This window comes from Hylobates moloch, unplaced genomic scaffold, assembly GCF_009828535.3.
Source record: "Hylobates moloch isolate HMO894 unplaced genomic scaffold, HMol_V3 SCAFFOLD_1, whole genome shotgun sequence".
NCBI classification, from domain to species: Eukaryota; Metazoa; Chordata; class Mammalia; order Primates; family Hylobatidae; genus Hylobates; species Hylobates moloch.
Window position 1 is genome coordinate 136,595,577 of NW_026652276.1, and position 17,308 is coordinate 136,612,884.

Here is a 17,308-nt window from a genome sequence, read left to right on the forward strand (position 1 = left end):
GTGGTTGTGCTGCATGTGCCCAGCTCTCTTCCTGACTCTGGGGATGCAGAGTTATCCATGCAGGCTCAAGCCAGTCTCTGCCTCACTTTCCACACCCCTACTTGCCCGCTGTCTAGTCTCTTTACAGAGCTCAGCAGAGTTCTTTACAGAGCTCTGAGTCGATCCTTACCACAACCTGTGAAGGAGCTGTGGTCTATATAATCAGCTCCTCTTGCTAATGAACACACTGCAGCTTGAGAGGGGCTGCGGTTTGAGTCTAATTATATTGTGCTGCTATTTGGCATATTTAGAATTATTCCTTTCCAATTCCCATTCCTTCTGTCTTTTGAAGTCAATATTAAGTTTCAAAGAACAAACATACCTGTCAGGGTTGTAGAAGGAAAGATACTCTTGTGTTTGGCAAGCTTGTTCTGGAGGGCATGGGCAAAGTCTTGTTTTGGTTTGGGAATGTTTGTTAGGTTGTGGACCTGTAATGAACAGACTTTGACAGGCACTGCGTGGGAAGGGGAGGAGGAAAACAGAAAGTCAAATATAATAGAAGATAGCACAGATGAGATAGGAGCAGTGCCGGGCACGTTCTCTTAGGAGACAGTGTAGCTCTCCAGTCCAAAGCATAAGGTCAGCAGGCCTCTGCTGGGGTCACTGCCTGCCCCATGGAAGTGCCTCTGCAAATTAGAAAACTTTAGAATTGCAAATTAGATGTAAGACACAAACTCATGAACACTTTGAGTCCCCAGATGAAGCTGGACACTTCTGAGATCTTGGGCCTAAAGATGCAGATCCTCCCCACTGAGCAGGATCTAAACCCCGGGAAAATGCCAGCTGATGTCTACCTGATAGCTTGGAAGGGCCATTGATAGGTTGCAGGCTCCAGTGATTTACGTGTTACCACAGTGAAGGCATGTACTCACCAGATGGCACTATAGATAACGAAATGCTGGTGTTAGGTCCTGAAAATCATCTCCAGGGAGGGAAACAGAACAGGGGGCTGGTTACAGTGAGTTTGAGGGACCTGCTGATTTCACAACTTTCCCCCTGAGCTGGGCACCCGGTTTAGCCCACCTAATTCTATTTGCATATCCACTTTCTAAGCCTTTCTCAACATTTTAGTTCCTCCAAAGTCTGTTAGGTTGAGTTTCCTGTTAAAATGTTTCCATTCTGAAACTCGTGCTCAGAGCAAACAACAGAAAGAAGACAGAGCATATTTTAAAAAGGTAGCTGAAATTTAAATTCAAATGTGTTTTATTTTATATTTTCTCTGAATTACACACTGTTCAGCCACAACACAGTCACTTAAAGGTTTTTTTGTTTGTTTGTTTATTTGTTTTTGAGATTGAGTCTCACTCTGTTGCCCAGGCTGGAGTGCAGTGGCGCGATCTCCGCTCACTGCAAGCTCCGCCTCCCGGGTTCACGCTATTCTCCTGCCTCAGCCTCCCAAATAGCTGAGACTACAGGCGCCTGTCACCACAGCCGGCTACTTTTTTTTGTATTTTTGGTAGAGACGGGGTTTCACAGTGTTCGCCAGGATGGTCTCGATCTCCTGACCTCGTGATCCACCTGCCTCGGCCTCCCAAAGTGCTGGGATTACAAGCTTGAGCCACCGTGCCCGGCCTGAAGTTTTTATACACAAGTGATATGCTCAGAAGTGAAGACAGGCTTTTTCCAGATTAGGAAGGAAGTGGTGTGTGTAGATCTTGGCAAAAGCTAAGTGGCATTCATCCAGCATGTCCCCTCCAGAAGTCTTCATCCGGTGCGCATGCACTGTACTCTCCCTTTTCAGACCCGGGGATGAATTTCCCTCTCTTAGCTATGGAAATGAGCCTGGAATACACTTATTCATAGTTCATTTGTAAAGTAAATGAGTTGTATGTATAAAAAGCAGATGCAACTGATTCAATATAAATCTGAAAAATCAAGGCTGGAATAGCAGAAGTAGGTGATTAGGTGACTATGGCATATTAAATAAAATAAACTAACAAACCATCAGCTAATTTGCAGGGGTGAGGAAGCTGATGTTTCCCTTCAAAGGGATTCTTGACAGACTGTCCATGGTACTTCTTTTGTGGCCAGAGGAGCTGGAAGACATTTTATAATTTTCACGATGATTTGTGAATATAATTCTATAATGTGCCCATCTAAATGAGATTCTAAATAATTAAAACACCTGGGTTAAGGAAACAACTATAATTCACTCAGGGCTCATGTCTTCATGGTCTTGTGTCCACTTTTAACAGCTCTCTAGGCAGCAAGGTTTTGTTTTACTAAGCAAGTATTTCTCTCTTACTGTCATCAAGGCAAGATCATTGTAATTAACAAGGAGCAAACCTTTTTTCTCTTTGCTCTCCGAGTGCATGAGAAACACTACGTTGCTGAAAAAGATATTGTGGGGTCTTTGCCAGTGAACCAGTGTCCTAGATGAAAACACTTCTGATTTCCTGGAGTTCTAAAACCTGAGTATTGGCTGGAGCCTTGGTGGTCATCTGCTCAAACATTTTATCCCTGTCCCCTACCATATCTCTCATAGATCATCCATCCACTTTCTGACAGCGCTGAGAATTATTTTCCATCTAAAAGTGTTTCTTGGTTTCTCCATTGTCTACTCTGTGCATAGGTTCCCCCTATTGTCCAATTACCTATCAAGATATTATCAATGGATTTTCTCTCAATGAGGAACACATCCCAGTGAAATGAAAAATGATAGCCAAATGGATTATACTTTAACATTTGAGAGTATAATGGGAGAACTTTTGGAAATAAATTTGTATCTTAGCTTAAATGAGAGCTTTGAGAAAATCCATCAACAATATTTATCAAAACTTGCAGCTCCTTCAGAGTGTATGTATTGCATTTTCATTCAGTCGCCATTTGTTGAGTCCCTTCCTTTTGCTAGGCTCTGGGATAAACCAGGGAGTTGCAAAGATAAATAAGTCATAGTCCCTCTCCCTGTGGAGCTTGGCAGGTGAATAAACAAATAACTATGATACAGCACACTAAAAACTATCTTAGAAATAGGAACAAACTGCTAAGGCAACTTAGAGGAGGGAATGCTGAGAGAGTAGCGCCATTTATGTTGGATCTTGCTAGATCTTGACACATGGGGAGGAATTGATAGGATTTGGGGGGAAGCAGAAACAGGGAGAAAGATTTGAGGGGATGGTGGGGGACACATTGCAGAAAAGGGAGGGGCACTGTAACACTCCAAGGAGTGTGTGCCACGATGCCTTCTCTTTGGTTTTAGTCAAAACCCTCTCAACCTAGTGAGCTGCTGCAGTGGATGTTTGGAGCGTGCACTGCCCCTCTTGGGCAGGGCTGCGTGTTTTCTATTTACTTTAAGTGTGCGTTGAGGGCTAAGGGAGGCTTAGCCTGCTTCTGGACTGAGATGGTCCCAGCTGTCTTGCCTTCCCATAGAATGAGAAGCTCAGAGCTTCCCTTATTAACTGCCAGGGCAGCTTTCATGTTCGCGGAGACTGACTTTCACACTCGGGACTCCCTTTACTTGAGCCAGCTCTGGCTTTCTGCACTGCTTTGTGGGTGAAGGAGCTGTGGTTAGTTACCTGGGACCCTTCTAGGGCTTTAAGAGCCTTGGGGTGTTGAGAGAGTGAGAAAGCCAGGGGTGGGTTCCTGCCAGGGATGAGAGCTCCCGACTCTGAGAGAAGTGACCAGGTGCCAAGCTCTGAAACAAGACGAAGTCCTCCAGACAGGGAAACTCCAATGGCCACTGAAATCAGAACTGCCTTTGCAAAGAAGATTTAGAATGTAAAAAAGAAAAAGCTTAAAGAATCATCAGGGCCCTTAGGCCTTAGAGAGATCTTCTGGCCCAGGGACAGCAAGTGTTTCATTTTTTGTGGTCACTCTCACTGAATGCTGATAGTTGTCTGGAAGGCTGGGTTGAGGAGGCTTCTGCACAAATGAGGAAGTTGTGTGTGAGACCAAATTACACATGAGTGGCAATGACTGAGTGAGGATCCGTATCTCCCAATTCCTAGGCAGAACTCTAGGACAGCTTGTGTGGCCCTCCCAGACTCAGGAGCTTGGGCTCTTCCCCTGCAAGGATTTTTACAAACTTTGTTTTTGAAACAAGGTCTCATTCTGTCACCCAGGCTGGAGTGCAGTGGTGAGATCACAGCTCATTGCAGCCTCAGCCTCCTAAGTAGCTGGGAGTATAGGTATGCGCCACCATGCTCAGTTAATATTAAAAAATTTTTTTTGTGTGAGACAGGGTCCCACTATGTTGCTCAGACTGGTCTCAAACTTCTGGCCTCAAGCGATTCTCTCGTTTTGACCTCCCAAAGTACCAAGATTACAAGCATGAGCTACTGCACCTGGCCCAAACTTTTAAAGTGAGAAAACTGCAGAGATCTCTGTGTGTCAACTAGATAACAGCATTCCAACAATTGTGATTGATGAAGGGAAAAAGAGGATTCTCCACATTTATCACTACCGGCCAAATGTCTATATTCATCAAAGCTCAAGGGGTTGGCCTGGCATCTGGTATATTTTATTCTCCTGAAATAATTTGGCAGTTAAGCTTTTTCTGGGGGTTTTAGATGTCCTAAGACTCTACAAGGATCATAGAATCATGCTTTGGGAGGGATCTTGGAAGTCATAGAGGAGAAAGAGAACAGGCAAATGCAAACGGAATGAATATGCCAAAAGTTCTCCTGTTGTTGTCTGTTGCTCCCTGGACTGGGGCCTTCTCTCGGTGATTTTGGTCCTTTGGGATCCTGGATTGATTTTCAAGAAGACAATAGTTGTCTAACCATGGACCTGAGGAGATTGTATTGTTATCATGATATTCAGTTGGGTACACTGGGAGTGAGGAAGTGGATGTTTTCATTTCAGCTTCCAAATTGATATTTCTAAAATAAGACAAATACGAAAAAGAGAAAAATACCTTCTTCTATAGTATCATTTCATAAACTCCTCCAAGCTCTAGTTCCTCTCATGCAAGAAATGTAAACAATCTCAAAGACAATACATGCAAATAAATTACAAGGAAAATAAAAAAGAATGGAGGCAATACCTGTAGACTAAAAAGATTTAAAAATATGTTGGTCAAATGCCATCTGTTGACCTTAGTTGGACCCAGAGTTTTTTTTAACTAGAAAAACAAAAAACAAAAAACAAAAACTACAGGCAATACCTGTAGACTAAAAAGACTTAAAAATATATTAGTCAAATGCCACGTGTAGACCTTAGTTGGACCCAGATTCTAACAAACTAGAAAAAGAACTTAGCAACCACTTATAACATTTGGGAGATGATTAGATATTAGAACACAATATTGGATGATATTAAGGAATTGTTCTTTGTTTGGCTTAGTTATAATAATAGTATTGTAGTTGTGTTAAAAAGAAAGACCCTTTATGTTCTACATACATACACTAGAACATAAAGTATGTAAGATGAAATGACGTGATGTCTGGAGTTTGCTTCAAAATGATACAGGAGGGAGCGATGTTGATGGGAATGTATAAAGAACACAGTTGGCTGTGAATTGATGGTAGTTGGTGCTGGGAATACCTATATGGCAGTTCATTATATTATTGTGTTTAATTTTGAGTAAGTTCAAAAGTCTCAACAGGAAGAAAAAGAAGAAGGAAGAAAAAGAAGAAAAGAAAAAGAAGAAGGAAGAAAAAGAAGAAGAAGGAAGAAGAAGAAGAACAACAACAACAACAAGACAATACAAAGGAATGCCACAAGGCAGGACATGGATAAGCATCACATGAATACAAAGTAAGGAATGGATTATTGTCCACAGAGTACAGGAACTTATTGGTAGCAGAATATTCTAAACAGAGGGGATTAAAAAATTCAACTTTAAGCTGGGTGTGGTGGCTCACACCTGTAATCCCAGCACTTTGGGAGGCTGACGCAGGTGAATCACCAGGTCAGGAGTTCGAGTCAGCCTGGCCAATATAGGTGAACCCTGTCTCTACTAAAAATACAAAAATTAGCTGGGCATGGTGGCATGCTCCTGTAGTCCCAGCTACTCGGGAGGCTCAGGCAGAAGAATCGCTTGAATCCAGGAAGTGGAGGTTGCAGTGAGCCAAGATCACGCCATTGCACTCCAGCCTGGGCAACAGAGTGAGACTCCTTCTAAAAAAAAAAAAAAATTCAACTTTAATGAATAGAGGAGACAGCTCTAATTGACAAATGCATTACTTAATAGATGTCATAAAGGCCCATTTTAAAAATGTTTTGCTTTAAATGTTTTTAGAAAACACCTCTCCAGAGAGTGCAAAAGTTAACTTTAGCCCACACGTTTCCAAGTGAATTTAATTTTGGATCTCCCTTTTAGGACCAGAGAGGGAGAACTAGAGCCAGACCTGTTTTCCTCCACACTCTCCCAGTCCATTCCTTTCTCCCATCATAATCTATGTTTTTGTGAGAGTAAGTATATTTGTTCAATGTGACATCTGCCCCACTGGCCTGAGGTCCTTAAGAGCGGGGACAAGCCACATTCAACTCCGTGTGCCCTGCCAGGGCCCAGGGCTTGGTGTGCTGCAGGGCTCAATAGACATGAACTAAACTGATTGGAATAATATTTGGCCCAAGTCCGTGAACCTTCTGTGTATCCTAAGAAACTCCCAGGGGGCCACACGTGACTGTGAGGGCTACTTCTATGGAGACACTTGGAAGGGGTCCCTGGCATTGGAGAATGAGTTTGAATTAATCTGCTTTGAAGGGATGGTCCATTGGTTGGTTCTTTGATGGCTAGACACCCTCTGTTGGTTCTGTTAGATTATCTTCTTCAAGGAGCAGTCTTATCCAAAGCTTTAGTTGTGTGAGAGAAGAGAATTTAGAATACGTGCTTGTTATAAGTTTAAGCAGTAACTGCAGTTCTTGGCTGCTTATTGATCTTTGATCAGAGTTGGCCAATATGGGTGAGCTCACCTGTTCAGAACAGGGCCCACTCAATGGTGCAGATAGAGTGACCATGCAAAGCTCTGGAATAAGAGCTTCAGTGAGTCACTGGGTTAAGATACATCTTTTGATGGCCATCTGGGGAGTCCCCCTACCCCAGATAAGGAAATGAAGCTGAGTCTATTGTCTACAGAAGGCCACTGTTAAAAAGCACATTTGTGGCTGGGCGCAGTCGCTCACACCTGTAATCCCAGCACTTTGGGAGGCCGAGGCAGGTGGATCACAAGGTCAGGAGATCGAGACCATCCTGGCTAACATGGTGAAACCCCATCTCTACTAAAATACAAAAAATTAGCCGGGCATTGTGGCAGGCACCTGTAGTCCTAGCTACTCGGGAGGCTGAGGCAGGAGAATGGCATGAACCCGGTAGGCAGAGCTTGCAGTGAGCCAAAATTGCACCACTGCACTCCAGCCTGGGTGACAGAGCAAGACTCCATCTCAAAAAAAAAAAGAGCACATTTGTTTTGTATTTTTGGTTAGTTAGAGAGAGAAAGTCTTCAAGTGGGTAAAGAGTAAGCTAACATTTATTGAGCACTTATTGTATGCCAGGTATTGTTCTAGTCTCCTTTACATACCTTTCTGTCTTTAAGCTATGGCCACCACCCATTCAAATGTTTGTGGGATAAAATTGGTTTTAAAACCCAGTCCTCTTTCCCCCGTAAAGTCATTTGCAGCCATCAGATGATGGAGTCTGATGTTTGCTTTAGTAAACAGTGGTTGCCACACTTAGAGTCTACTCTCATGATCGTAGTGGCTCTGTGACCTTCATTAAATGTAACAATCTATCTTAGGGTTGGACAAAGGTAAGGGTGCTTCCTTTGCGTGGTTAAATGTACGGTTTTCTCTTGGGTAACAAATGATCACAAACATAGTGTTTAAAACAACTACATTTATTGCCTCCCAGTTGGGAGGTTGGCACAGCATCGTCGGGTCCTCTGCTGAGGGTCTTGTGAAACTATAGTCAAAGCATTGGCTGGACTGCGTTCTTATCTGGAGAAGAATCTGCTTCGGAGTTCATCAAGGTTATTGGCAGATTTTGTTTCCTTGAAGCTATATGACTGAAGCCTTCAGCTGTTTGCTGGCTTTCAGATAAAGACTGCTCTGAAATCCTAGAGACCACGCATAGCTCTTTGCTGAGTGAGCTTCCTCAACATAGTGGCCGAATTCTTCAAGCCAGCAAGAAGAATCCCTGACTTTAGGGAGGGGCCTCGCTTTATTAAGTCAGGCCCACTCGTGATACTCTGTCTTTTGATTGACTAAAGTCAAGTGATTAGGTACCTTAATTACATTTACAAAACACCTTTACCTTTGCTATATTCTACTCACACTGAAGGGGAGGGAATTATACAGGGCATGACCACCAGGGGGCAGGATCCACAGAGAATTCTACCTGCCAAAATAAGATTGTTCTTGATTCTTTCTAATTCCAATAACAGAAACTGCAAAGTCTATAAAGACTGAGAAGTCAATAAAGTTTCACTCTTCCTTGATTCCTCAAAAAATCAATACCTCATACTACTCAGATATCAGTTGCACTGTTCAGTACCTCAGCAGAAGGGGGCTCCAATTGTCTAATGTGTTTTCAGTCTCATGGCTAATCGTGTTCTCTTGGGTGTAGACTGAGGGATTTCCTATGCTGTGAACCTTGCCTGGCTAGGCTGGATGTGTGGGTGGATTATAGTGAGTAGAGGTGAGACGGATTCTTTTTAAAACAACTTCATTGAGGTGTAATTTACAACCATAAAATTTACTCATCTTTAGTGTGCAGTTCAGTTTGTTTTAGTGCATTTACACATTTAAACTATCACCACAATCTAGTTTTGAAATACTTCCACTACCCTAAAACTTCCCTTGGGCTTGTTTGCACTCAATCCCTGTTCCTACAGTCAGCCGCAGATAACCACAAAACTGCTTTCTGATTCTATAGTTTTGCCTGTTCTAGAGATTTTATATAAGTAAAACCATGCCATGTGTAGTCTTTGGCTCTGACTTCTTTTACTTTGGATAATGTTTGTAAGGTTCATCCATGTTATTGCATGTATCATTAGTTTGTTCCTCTTTGTTACTGCATGGTATTTTATTCAGGATTTATACATAATTTGCAGGCCCAGTGCAAAATGAAGATGCCAGGTTCCTTGTTCAAAAAGCAGGAAAAAACTGTCATTAAAGGTATCAAAGCATATAGCTTTTTCCTTTCTTCTGCAGTCTTGTTCTGAGCTTGCCATGGTGTTACTTGTTTGCTTTTTAAAGTTTTTTCCCCTTCAGGCATGGAGATAGTCTCAAGGTGACTGAGACCCTTACAGGCACCTGGGGGCCCATGACTCACCAGGAACACATGTCCCACTGCTTGGCTACCTTTCCCATCAACCACTGGAGCAACATGCTGTAGCTTGGCTGGGGCCAGGGAAGCTGAACCAAGTATTTCCCCTTTTGCATGGGGCAACTGTCCTAACCCTAAGTGGACAGGAGACCCCCCAGAGTGATGCAAACTCCATGCTGGGATGCACTGGGTACCTAGATCTGCTGCATGTCTTATTAGATTTCACTTACAAAACACAAATTCAAAGGTAAATTTATTAAGAATTTCAAGATGGGCTTTCCGGCGGTGACGACCTACCCACACGAGAACATGCCTCTCGCAAAGGATCTCCTTCATCCCTCTCCAGAAGAGGAGAAGAGGAAACACAAGAAGAAACGCCTGGTGCAGAGCCCCAATTCCTACTTCATGGATGTGAAATGCCCAGGATGCTATAAAATCACCATGGTCTTTAGCCATGCACAAACGGTAGTTTTGTGTGTTGGCTGCTCCACTGTCCTCTGCCAGCCTACAGGAGGAAAAGCAAGGCTTACAGAAGGATGTTCCTTCAGTAGGAAGCAGCACTGAAAGCACTCTGAATCAAGATGAGTGGGAAACCATCTCAATAAACGCATTTCGGATATAAAAAAAAAGAATTTCAAGATGGTGACCATAGCACATTAAATCCTAAGTTCAGAGGCCCTTCTGAGTATGGGGCCATGTGCAACTGCACTGTTGTGTGCCCATGAAGCTGGCCCTGATTTCATGCATGACATATCATTTGCTTATCTATTTACCAAATAATGGACTTTTAGGTTGTTTCCAGTTTTGGGCCATTATGCATATTCACTTGTGAGTCTTCGTGTGGATGTAAGTTTTTATTTTTCTTGGGATACTTGGGAATATAATTGCTAGGCCACAAGGTGGGTTTGTATTTAACTTGTGAAGAAAATGCCAAACGGTTTTCCAAAGTGATTATACCATTTCACATTTCCACTAGCAATGTATGAAGGTTTCTTCACATCTTCTTGTTATTATCTTTTTGATGATAGCCATTCTGCTAGAGGGTGTGGTGGTATCTCATTGTGGTTTTGATTTGCATTTTATTAATGACTAATAATACTGAAAATTTTTTCATGTGTTTATTTACTATCCATATATTTTCTTTAATGAATTGTCTATTTAAATGTTTTGCTCAGTTATTTTTAAGTTGAGTTGTTTATCTTATTGGCTTGCAAGACTTTTTAAAATATGTTCTGAACAAGTCATTTCAGTTACATTTTGCAAATATTTTCTCCCAGGATATTACTTTTCTTTTCATTTTCTTAATGGTGTTTTTTGAAGAGCAAAAGTTTTTAATTTTAGTGAAGTCCAATTTATCAGTTCTTTTCTCTTATGGTTTATGCTTTTGATGTCATCTGATTCTTTTATTACACTCCTCAAGGAAGAAATTGGAAGCCACATTGACAATTGCCACTTGCTTACTTGATTTGGGATACTGGGGAGCAGGTGTCTCTTGATTCTATTATAGAAACACAAGAGAAAATGGGGTGATTTTAGACTAACCAGGGTTTTGCAGCCTCTCCTTGCCTTCCTCCCCACTGCAGGTATGCAGCACGTGACTGCGAAGGGGCTCATGGGCATCGCTTAGGAATGATTGACAGGAGTCATGTCCTGACAGTTCCAGTCTACACTTGAGAGAGAAAGACATCACCTGGAAATTTCAGGGATGGGGGATCCTCAGGCCCTATGCGAGGAATTTTTCCAGAAGAGCTCATCTGTGATCATAACAGAAGGGGCATGGTTTGAGGATGAAGTGCTTGGGCCTTTAGTTATTCTTTGTTTCAAAGTCTGAGTACCATTCAAGGTTAATGATTAGCATGAACCTCAGTTTTAGCTAAAACTGCAAGTGGGATGATAGGTGTGATTCTCATAAGTGATAAAGGGATGACTTGGGAAAATTTTATATTATTAATATCTCTCCACTGGTTTAAAAAATATTTATTGAACCCCTATTATGTGCCAGGCACTGTTCTAGGCCTTGTGGATGCATCAATAAAACAAAACAGTCAAAAATCCTTGCTCTCGTGGAGCTTAGATTCCAGGAGACGGACAATACATAAAACGAGAGGAAAATTATGCAGTAGAGTAGAAGTGATAAGTGCTATAGGAAAAAAATAGCAGGGATTGGGGGAGGATCGGGCATGCTGGAGATGTTTTATATATAAAGGTGGTCCAGGAGAACTCACTGAGAAGGTGCTACCTGAGGTGGGGAAGTGATATATGGGGGAAAGAACAACAAAGGGAGAGGCCTCAGTTAGTGCAGAAGCCCCAAGGTGATGGTGCCCGACGTGTTCAAGGATTTATGTGAGGTCAGGGTAGAATGAACAAGGAAAAGCGAGGCAGGAGATGAAGTCAGAAAGGAAATCTGGCTAGACAATGTACCTCTTAAACCATCGTTAAGTTCTTTAGTTCTCATATAAAATATACTAGCTGGGGGTGGTAGCTCATGCCTATAATCCCAGCACTTTGGGAGGCCTAGGCAGAAGGATCCCTTGAGGCCATGAGTTTGAGACCAGCCTGGACAGCATAGTGAAACCTCCCTCTCTACAAAAAAATGAAAAAATTAGCTGGGTATGGTAGCACATGCCTGTAATCCAAGCTACTTGGGAGGCTGAAGCAGAAGGATTCCTTGAGCCCAGGAGATGGAGGCTGCAGTGAGCTATGATTGCACTAATGCACTCCAGCCCAGGTGACAGAGCAAGATCCTGTCTCTAAAAACAAATAAATAAAAAATAAAAAATTAACATACAGTGAACGTGAACAAATTTTGTGCAACAATATCAAAATTTGTATGCCATTTGGGTATACTATAGTTATATTTTCCTGAAGTTATTTCCAAAACAATACAAGGAATTCGGCATGTCATGAAATTACAGTTGACTTTTTAAAATGGCAAATGATCCTGGATACTGTGTGGATAATAAAAGATAACAAATTGATCTAAAATATTATTACATAGCTGCCAAGAAAGATAAAAATACTGGCCTATGCATAAACAAATAAAATTTAAATACAGAAATGCATCTGTTTTCTTTGAAATAGGTTTTAAATTAATTAGTGAAAAATAGAGATTGGGAAATTACAAAGGATAATTTATTACAAAGCAGGCCATAAATGAGGAACTATGTTACAATGAAGACACAGATTTTAAAAGCAACTCACCTGAATATGCAATTTCTATATACAAATAAGATGCACACTTGATATTTTTATGTCAACTTGAGTTGTATAGAGTAATATGGATGTTGATTCAAAGAACTATATCACCATGTGCCCTGGGAACAGAGGTTCCACATGTTTGGCAGATGAAGCTTGGACGCTCCAGTTCTCCCTGTGGAGTGCGCTGGGCTCACCTGTGGTTTTGTATCCACAGCCCACCATCTGCGAGTCAGTGAAAGAGTCTGCAAGAGGTTCTACGAATCAGGTGGCAGTGTGACTCTTAGAGAAGTTATGGAATACACAGACCAAAACTTGAACAAATACTGTCAATCATTTCAAGCAGAAAGTTCTCCAAGCCTTGGTGTCCTACTTTGTCAAAATTGGATGTTTAAATGTAAAGAGAAAACATCCTGCCTCTGACGGAAAAACATTTCTGGCTTTTCTTGATGATGATGGGGCAGATCTAGAAGTAATTCTGGTTAAATTGACCTGTTTCTGCCTTTCCTGATGTTCACCCTTGCATTGTCCACAAGTCATTGTTGGCAGCCTCTAGTGGCCGATTCTAGCTGCTGAATAGCAACTGGCAACACTCGTGAGTAACTATTTCACAGGAGCCCTTCTTATTTCAGGAGAAATGCCTGCACCAACTGAGCTTGGGTAAAATCTGATATTTTCCTTTGATGATGATGCATATTCCAGAGTTTAATAAAATTACTCGAACCCTAAGTTGGGCTTACAAATAAACAAGCACAAAATAAATAAGTACAAAAACGTGGGTGGAAAATTTCTACATAAGAAACTAATACTTTGGGGTTTTTACTGTTCGAAATGCTGCATGTTTGTTAACTTATTTAAGCCTCACAACAACTCTATGAAGTGTTATTATAGTCCCATTTTACAGAATGGGGAAAGTAAGGTACAAAGAGGCCTCACTTGCCCAAGATCACACAATTAGTAAGTAGAACAGGAATTTAAATTTAGGTGATCTTGTTTCAGACTCTTCTCCTAACCACTGCACCATACTGTCACTCATGTAGCCAGATATATAATGCTTATTTTATATAATGCCTGATTCTCTTTTAAAAGCAAGGCAAGATTATGTATTTGTTTATATTTGCTTGCAAACATGCATATTTAAAACATATGTGATGAAAAACATACCATTTTCGATATATCATTTAAGGACAGTTATATAAAAGAAAGAATTGTATATATGAAGCAAGATAATACATGACTTTGATTTTATATAGGAAGAGTATTTGAAGGTTATTTTTTGTGGTGATGTATATATTTCAACAATAATATTTCCTGTTATTGATTAACTCAAGTTGTTCTTCAGAGTGGGATTGAACATGTAAAATTCTGCGTGTCTAAATCTCTGCTAGTCTAAGCTTGCTGAGAGCAGAATTGGTGTCTGATTTATGTTTGAGTGCCGGTAGTGAGGACTTTATCAATGCCTGTTGAATCAATGAACAATGGAATGGATGAATAAATACGTCAGCTAATCTTTCTTCAAAGTAAATAGTGTTCATAATATTGATAGCAAATGATCATACATTATTCTATGATTTATTATTTTCTTAATATATAAATTATTACATATATTTATATACTACTAACCCTCTCTTTCCAGAGTTAGTATTATATAGATACTAACTATGCTAAATATACTAACTCATTTAATCTACAGCAGCCTTATGAGGTGGGTGCCATTATTATTTACCATTTTACACATAAGGAAACAGAGGCAAAATTTTAAATAAGTTGCTCAAGCTGGCAAGTGGCAGTGCTAAGATTCAAACCAGGAAGTTTGGTTCTAGAATTCGTGAGCCCAACCACCAAGCTACATGACCTCATGCAAACAGCCTTGAGCTGGCCTGGCTGTGAGTGTGTTTTCAGTGCTGCAGGGTTACGCACTGATGGATTTTTTTTTTTTTTTTTGAGACGGAGTCTCGCTCTGTCGCCTAGGCTGGAGTGCAGTGGCGCAATCTCGGCTCACTGCAAGCTCCGCCTCCCGCGTTCACGCCATTCTCCTGCCTCAGCCTCTCCGAGTAGCTGGGACTACAGGCGCCCGCCGCCACGCCCGGCTAATTTTTTGTATTTTTTTTTTTAGTAGAGACGGGGTTTCACCGTGGTCTCGGTCTCCTGACCTCGTGATCTGCCCGCCTTGGCCTCCCAAAGTGCTGGGATTACAAACGTGAGCCACTGCGCCCGGCCGCACTGATGGATTTTCAATTGCTTGGTGCTTATATGGAAAAAGTATTGGGCATGGACCCCCTTCAGCCCTGGGAAACTCAGACTCAGCATGCCCCTCCAAACTGAATCCACTGTGCCCACTCCCGAGTTCCCAAATTCACTCCTGTTCTGTGCTGTCTCTGTGAGTGGCAACAATAGCCTGTTGTTTGGGCTCTTTCTCTCCAGGTTGCCCCTGTTTCATCTGTGCTCCACACAGCAGTTCTGTGTGATTTTTTAAAAAATAGACTTTATTTCTAGAGTTGTTTTAGGTTGACAGCAAAATTGAGTAGAAAGTACAGAGTCCCTATACATCCCCTGCCCCTCCTACATACGTAATCTACCCTGCTATCAACATCCCCCACTGGAGGGGTACATGTGACCATTGCTAAACCTACATTGACACATCATTATCACCCAAAGTCCATAGTTTACATTAGGGGCCATTCTTGGCGTTGCACAGTCTATGGGTTTGGACGAATGTATAATGACATGTATCTATCATTAGAGGATTATGCAGAATAATTTCTCCAAAAATCCTCTGTGCTCCACCTATTCATCCCTTCCTCCCCCTGTCTCCACCCCAACCCTTACTAACCACTCATCTTTTTACTATCTCCATTGTTTTTTTCTTTTCTAGAATATCATATAGTTGGAATCATATAGTATTTAGCATTTTCAGATAGGCATTTTTCACTTAGTAATATGCATTTAAGTTTCTTCAATGTCTTTTCATGGCTTGGTAGCTTATTTTTTTTAATGCTGAATAATATGCCATTGTCTGGCTATAACACAGTTTATTTATCAGAGCATTTTTTAAAAACACAAATATGATTGTGTACCCTTTGCTTAAAATCCTTCAATAGCTTTCCTTACAATAAAATACAAACTCCTGGCCGGGCGCTGTGGCTCACGCCTGTAATCCCAGCACTTTGGGAGGCCGAGGTGGGCGGATCACGAGGTCAGGAGATCGAGACCACGGTGAAACCCCGTCTCTACTAAAAATACAAAAAATTAGCCGGGCGTGGTGGCGGGCGCCTGTAGTCCCAGCTACTTGGGAGGCTGAGGCAGGAGAATGGCGTGAACCCAGGAGGCAGAGCTTGCAGTGAGCCGAGATTGCGCCACTGCGCTCCAGCCTAGGCGACGGAGCGAGACTCCGTCTCAAAAAAACAAAAAAACCAAAAAAATAAAATAAAATACAAACTCCTTTGCGTGTGTTTCAAAGTCTTCACAAAAATAGCTGTGCGTTCCACTCCACCTTTATCTACCCCATGGTATCAGTTCTCCATCCTTCGTGAACGTCTCTCTGCTCTTCGCAGTGAGAGTTTGTCCTTTTCTTCACATCCTCCCCCTCTTCTCCACACTCACTCCCTGTTCTCTTCCTTTCTTTGGGGGCAACTTCAGCATTTATGTAGGTGATCCGATCAATATTGGGAACTCTTTATTTCCTTGACCTTTTTAGCTCCAAAGACCTTTTGCTCAACCTAAGTCGTCAACGATAACTGCCCCACCTCTGAAATCTAGATTTCAACCATCCTGCTCCCTGATCCCCTCGTATAGTTCCAACTCACATGTTTAATGCTCCCACTCTGGCAAGTCCCAGCCTGAATGCAGCCTCTCCTTCACTGCTAGGACCCTCTTCTCATGCCCTTACTTCCCGTAAAGCTCATGCCTCTCTCTTTCCTCTATAGTCCTTGCCTAGAAAAAAATCACACAATGCTGGTTAAAGCTTACTACCCACCAATTCTGCACCTACCTGCTCACGGGCAGCTTCCCAGTGCTGCAGAAAACACAACCATGCCAGCAAGGCTTATTTCAAATGTAAGACCACAGATCTCAAATGGCCACCCTACACCCCAGGGTGGCCCTACCACTGTTTCCTACAAACATTCTTTTATAGCCCTCGTCTTGACCCTGCCAACTTTGACCCCATCCCCTCCTCCTGCTGTGCCTCATCTCTGTGCTGCTTTTCAAGCTAGAAAGTTCTGTATTCCCATGAGCTCCATTTCCTCATCTCCCAGTCTCTCTTCCGCTGACATTTCAATCAGGCTTCTGGGACTCACTCTACTGAAATGGCTTTAACAAAGGCTTCAGTGCTCTGTCTTGTCATGGAGAGTTCCGTCTTCATCTTATTCAACCTCTCAGCAATATGGACTAATTCTTCATTTTTTGATTTTTTAAAAAAATTAAAACTGTGGTAAAATACACATAATGTAAAATGTATCATCTAACCTTTTTAAAGTGTGCAGTTCAATAGTGTTAAGTACATTCACATTGCTGTGCAATCAGTCTCCAGAGCTCTCTTCATCTTGGAAAACCCAAACTCTATACCCATTAAACAACACCACCCTCGTATCCCTGCCTCCCTGTCCCTGGTAACCATGATTCTACTTTTGGTTTCTATGAATTTGACTACTCTAGGCTCCTCATATAAGTGGAATCATACAGTATTTGTCCTATTATGACTTTTAAATTTTATTTTACATAATATCATCAAGGTTCATTGATATCATAGCATATGTCAGAATTTCCTTCTTTTTAAGGCTGAATAAAACTCAATTTTTTTTCTGTTTGTTGATCAATACCTAGCTTACTACTACTCCTTTTTTTTTTTTTTTTTTTTTTTTTTTA

At 41.7% G+C, this 17,308-nt stretch overlaps 1 protein-coding gene across 1 annotated transcript; it reads left to right on the forward strand.

Moving 5' to 3' along the window:
- Positions 1-9,534: 9,534 nt before the first annotated feature.
- LOC116812585 (small ribosomal subunit protein eS27-like) lies at positions 9,535-9,850 on the forward strand. The gene has a single exon (XM_032758384.2). It carries the CDS (start codon positions 9,557-9,559, stop codon positions 9,809-9,811), a length of 255 nt encoding a protein of 84 aa, XP_032614275.1. The 5' UTR covers positions 9,535-9,556; the 3' UTR covers positions 9,812-9,850.
- The last annotated feature ends 7,458 nt before the right edge of the window (positions 9,851-17,308 follow it).

Bases quoted from the DNA above. Each gene is read 5' to 3' on its own strand.
- LOC116812585 (XM_032758384.2), top strand. From the start codon at position 9,557: ATGCCTCTCGCAAAGGATCTCCTTCATCCCTCTCCAGAAGAGGAGAAG.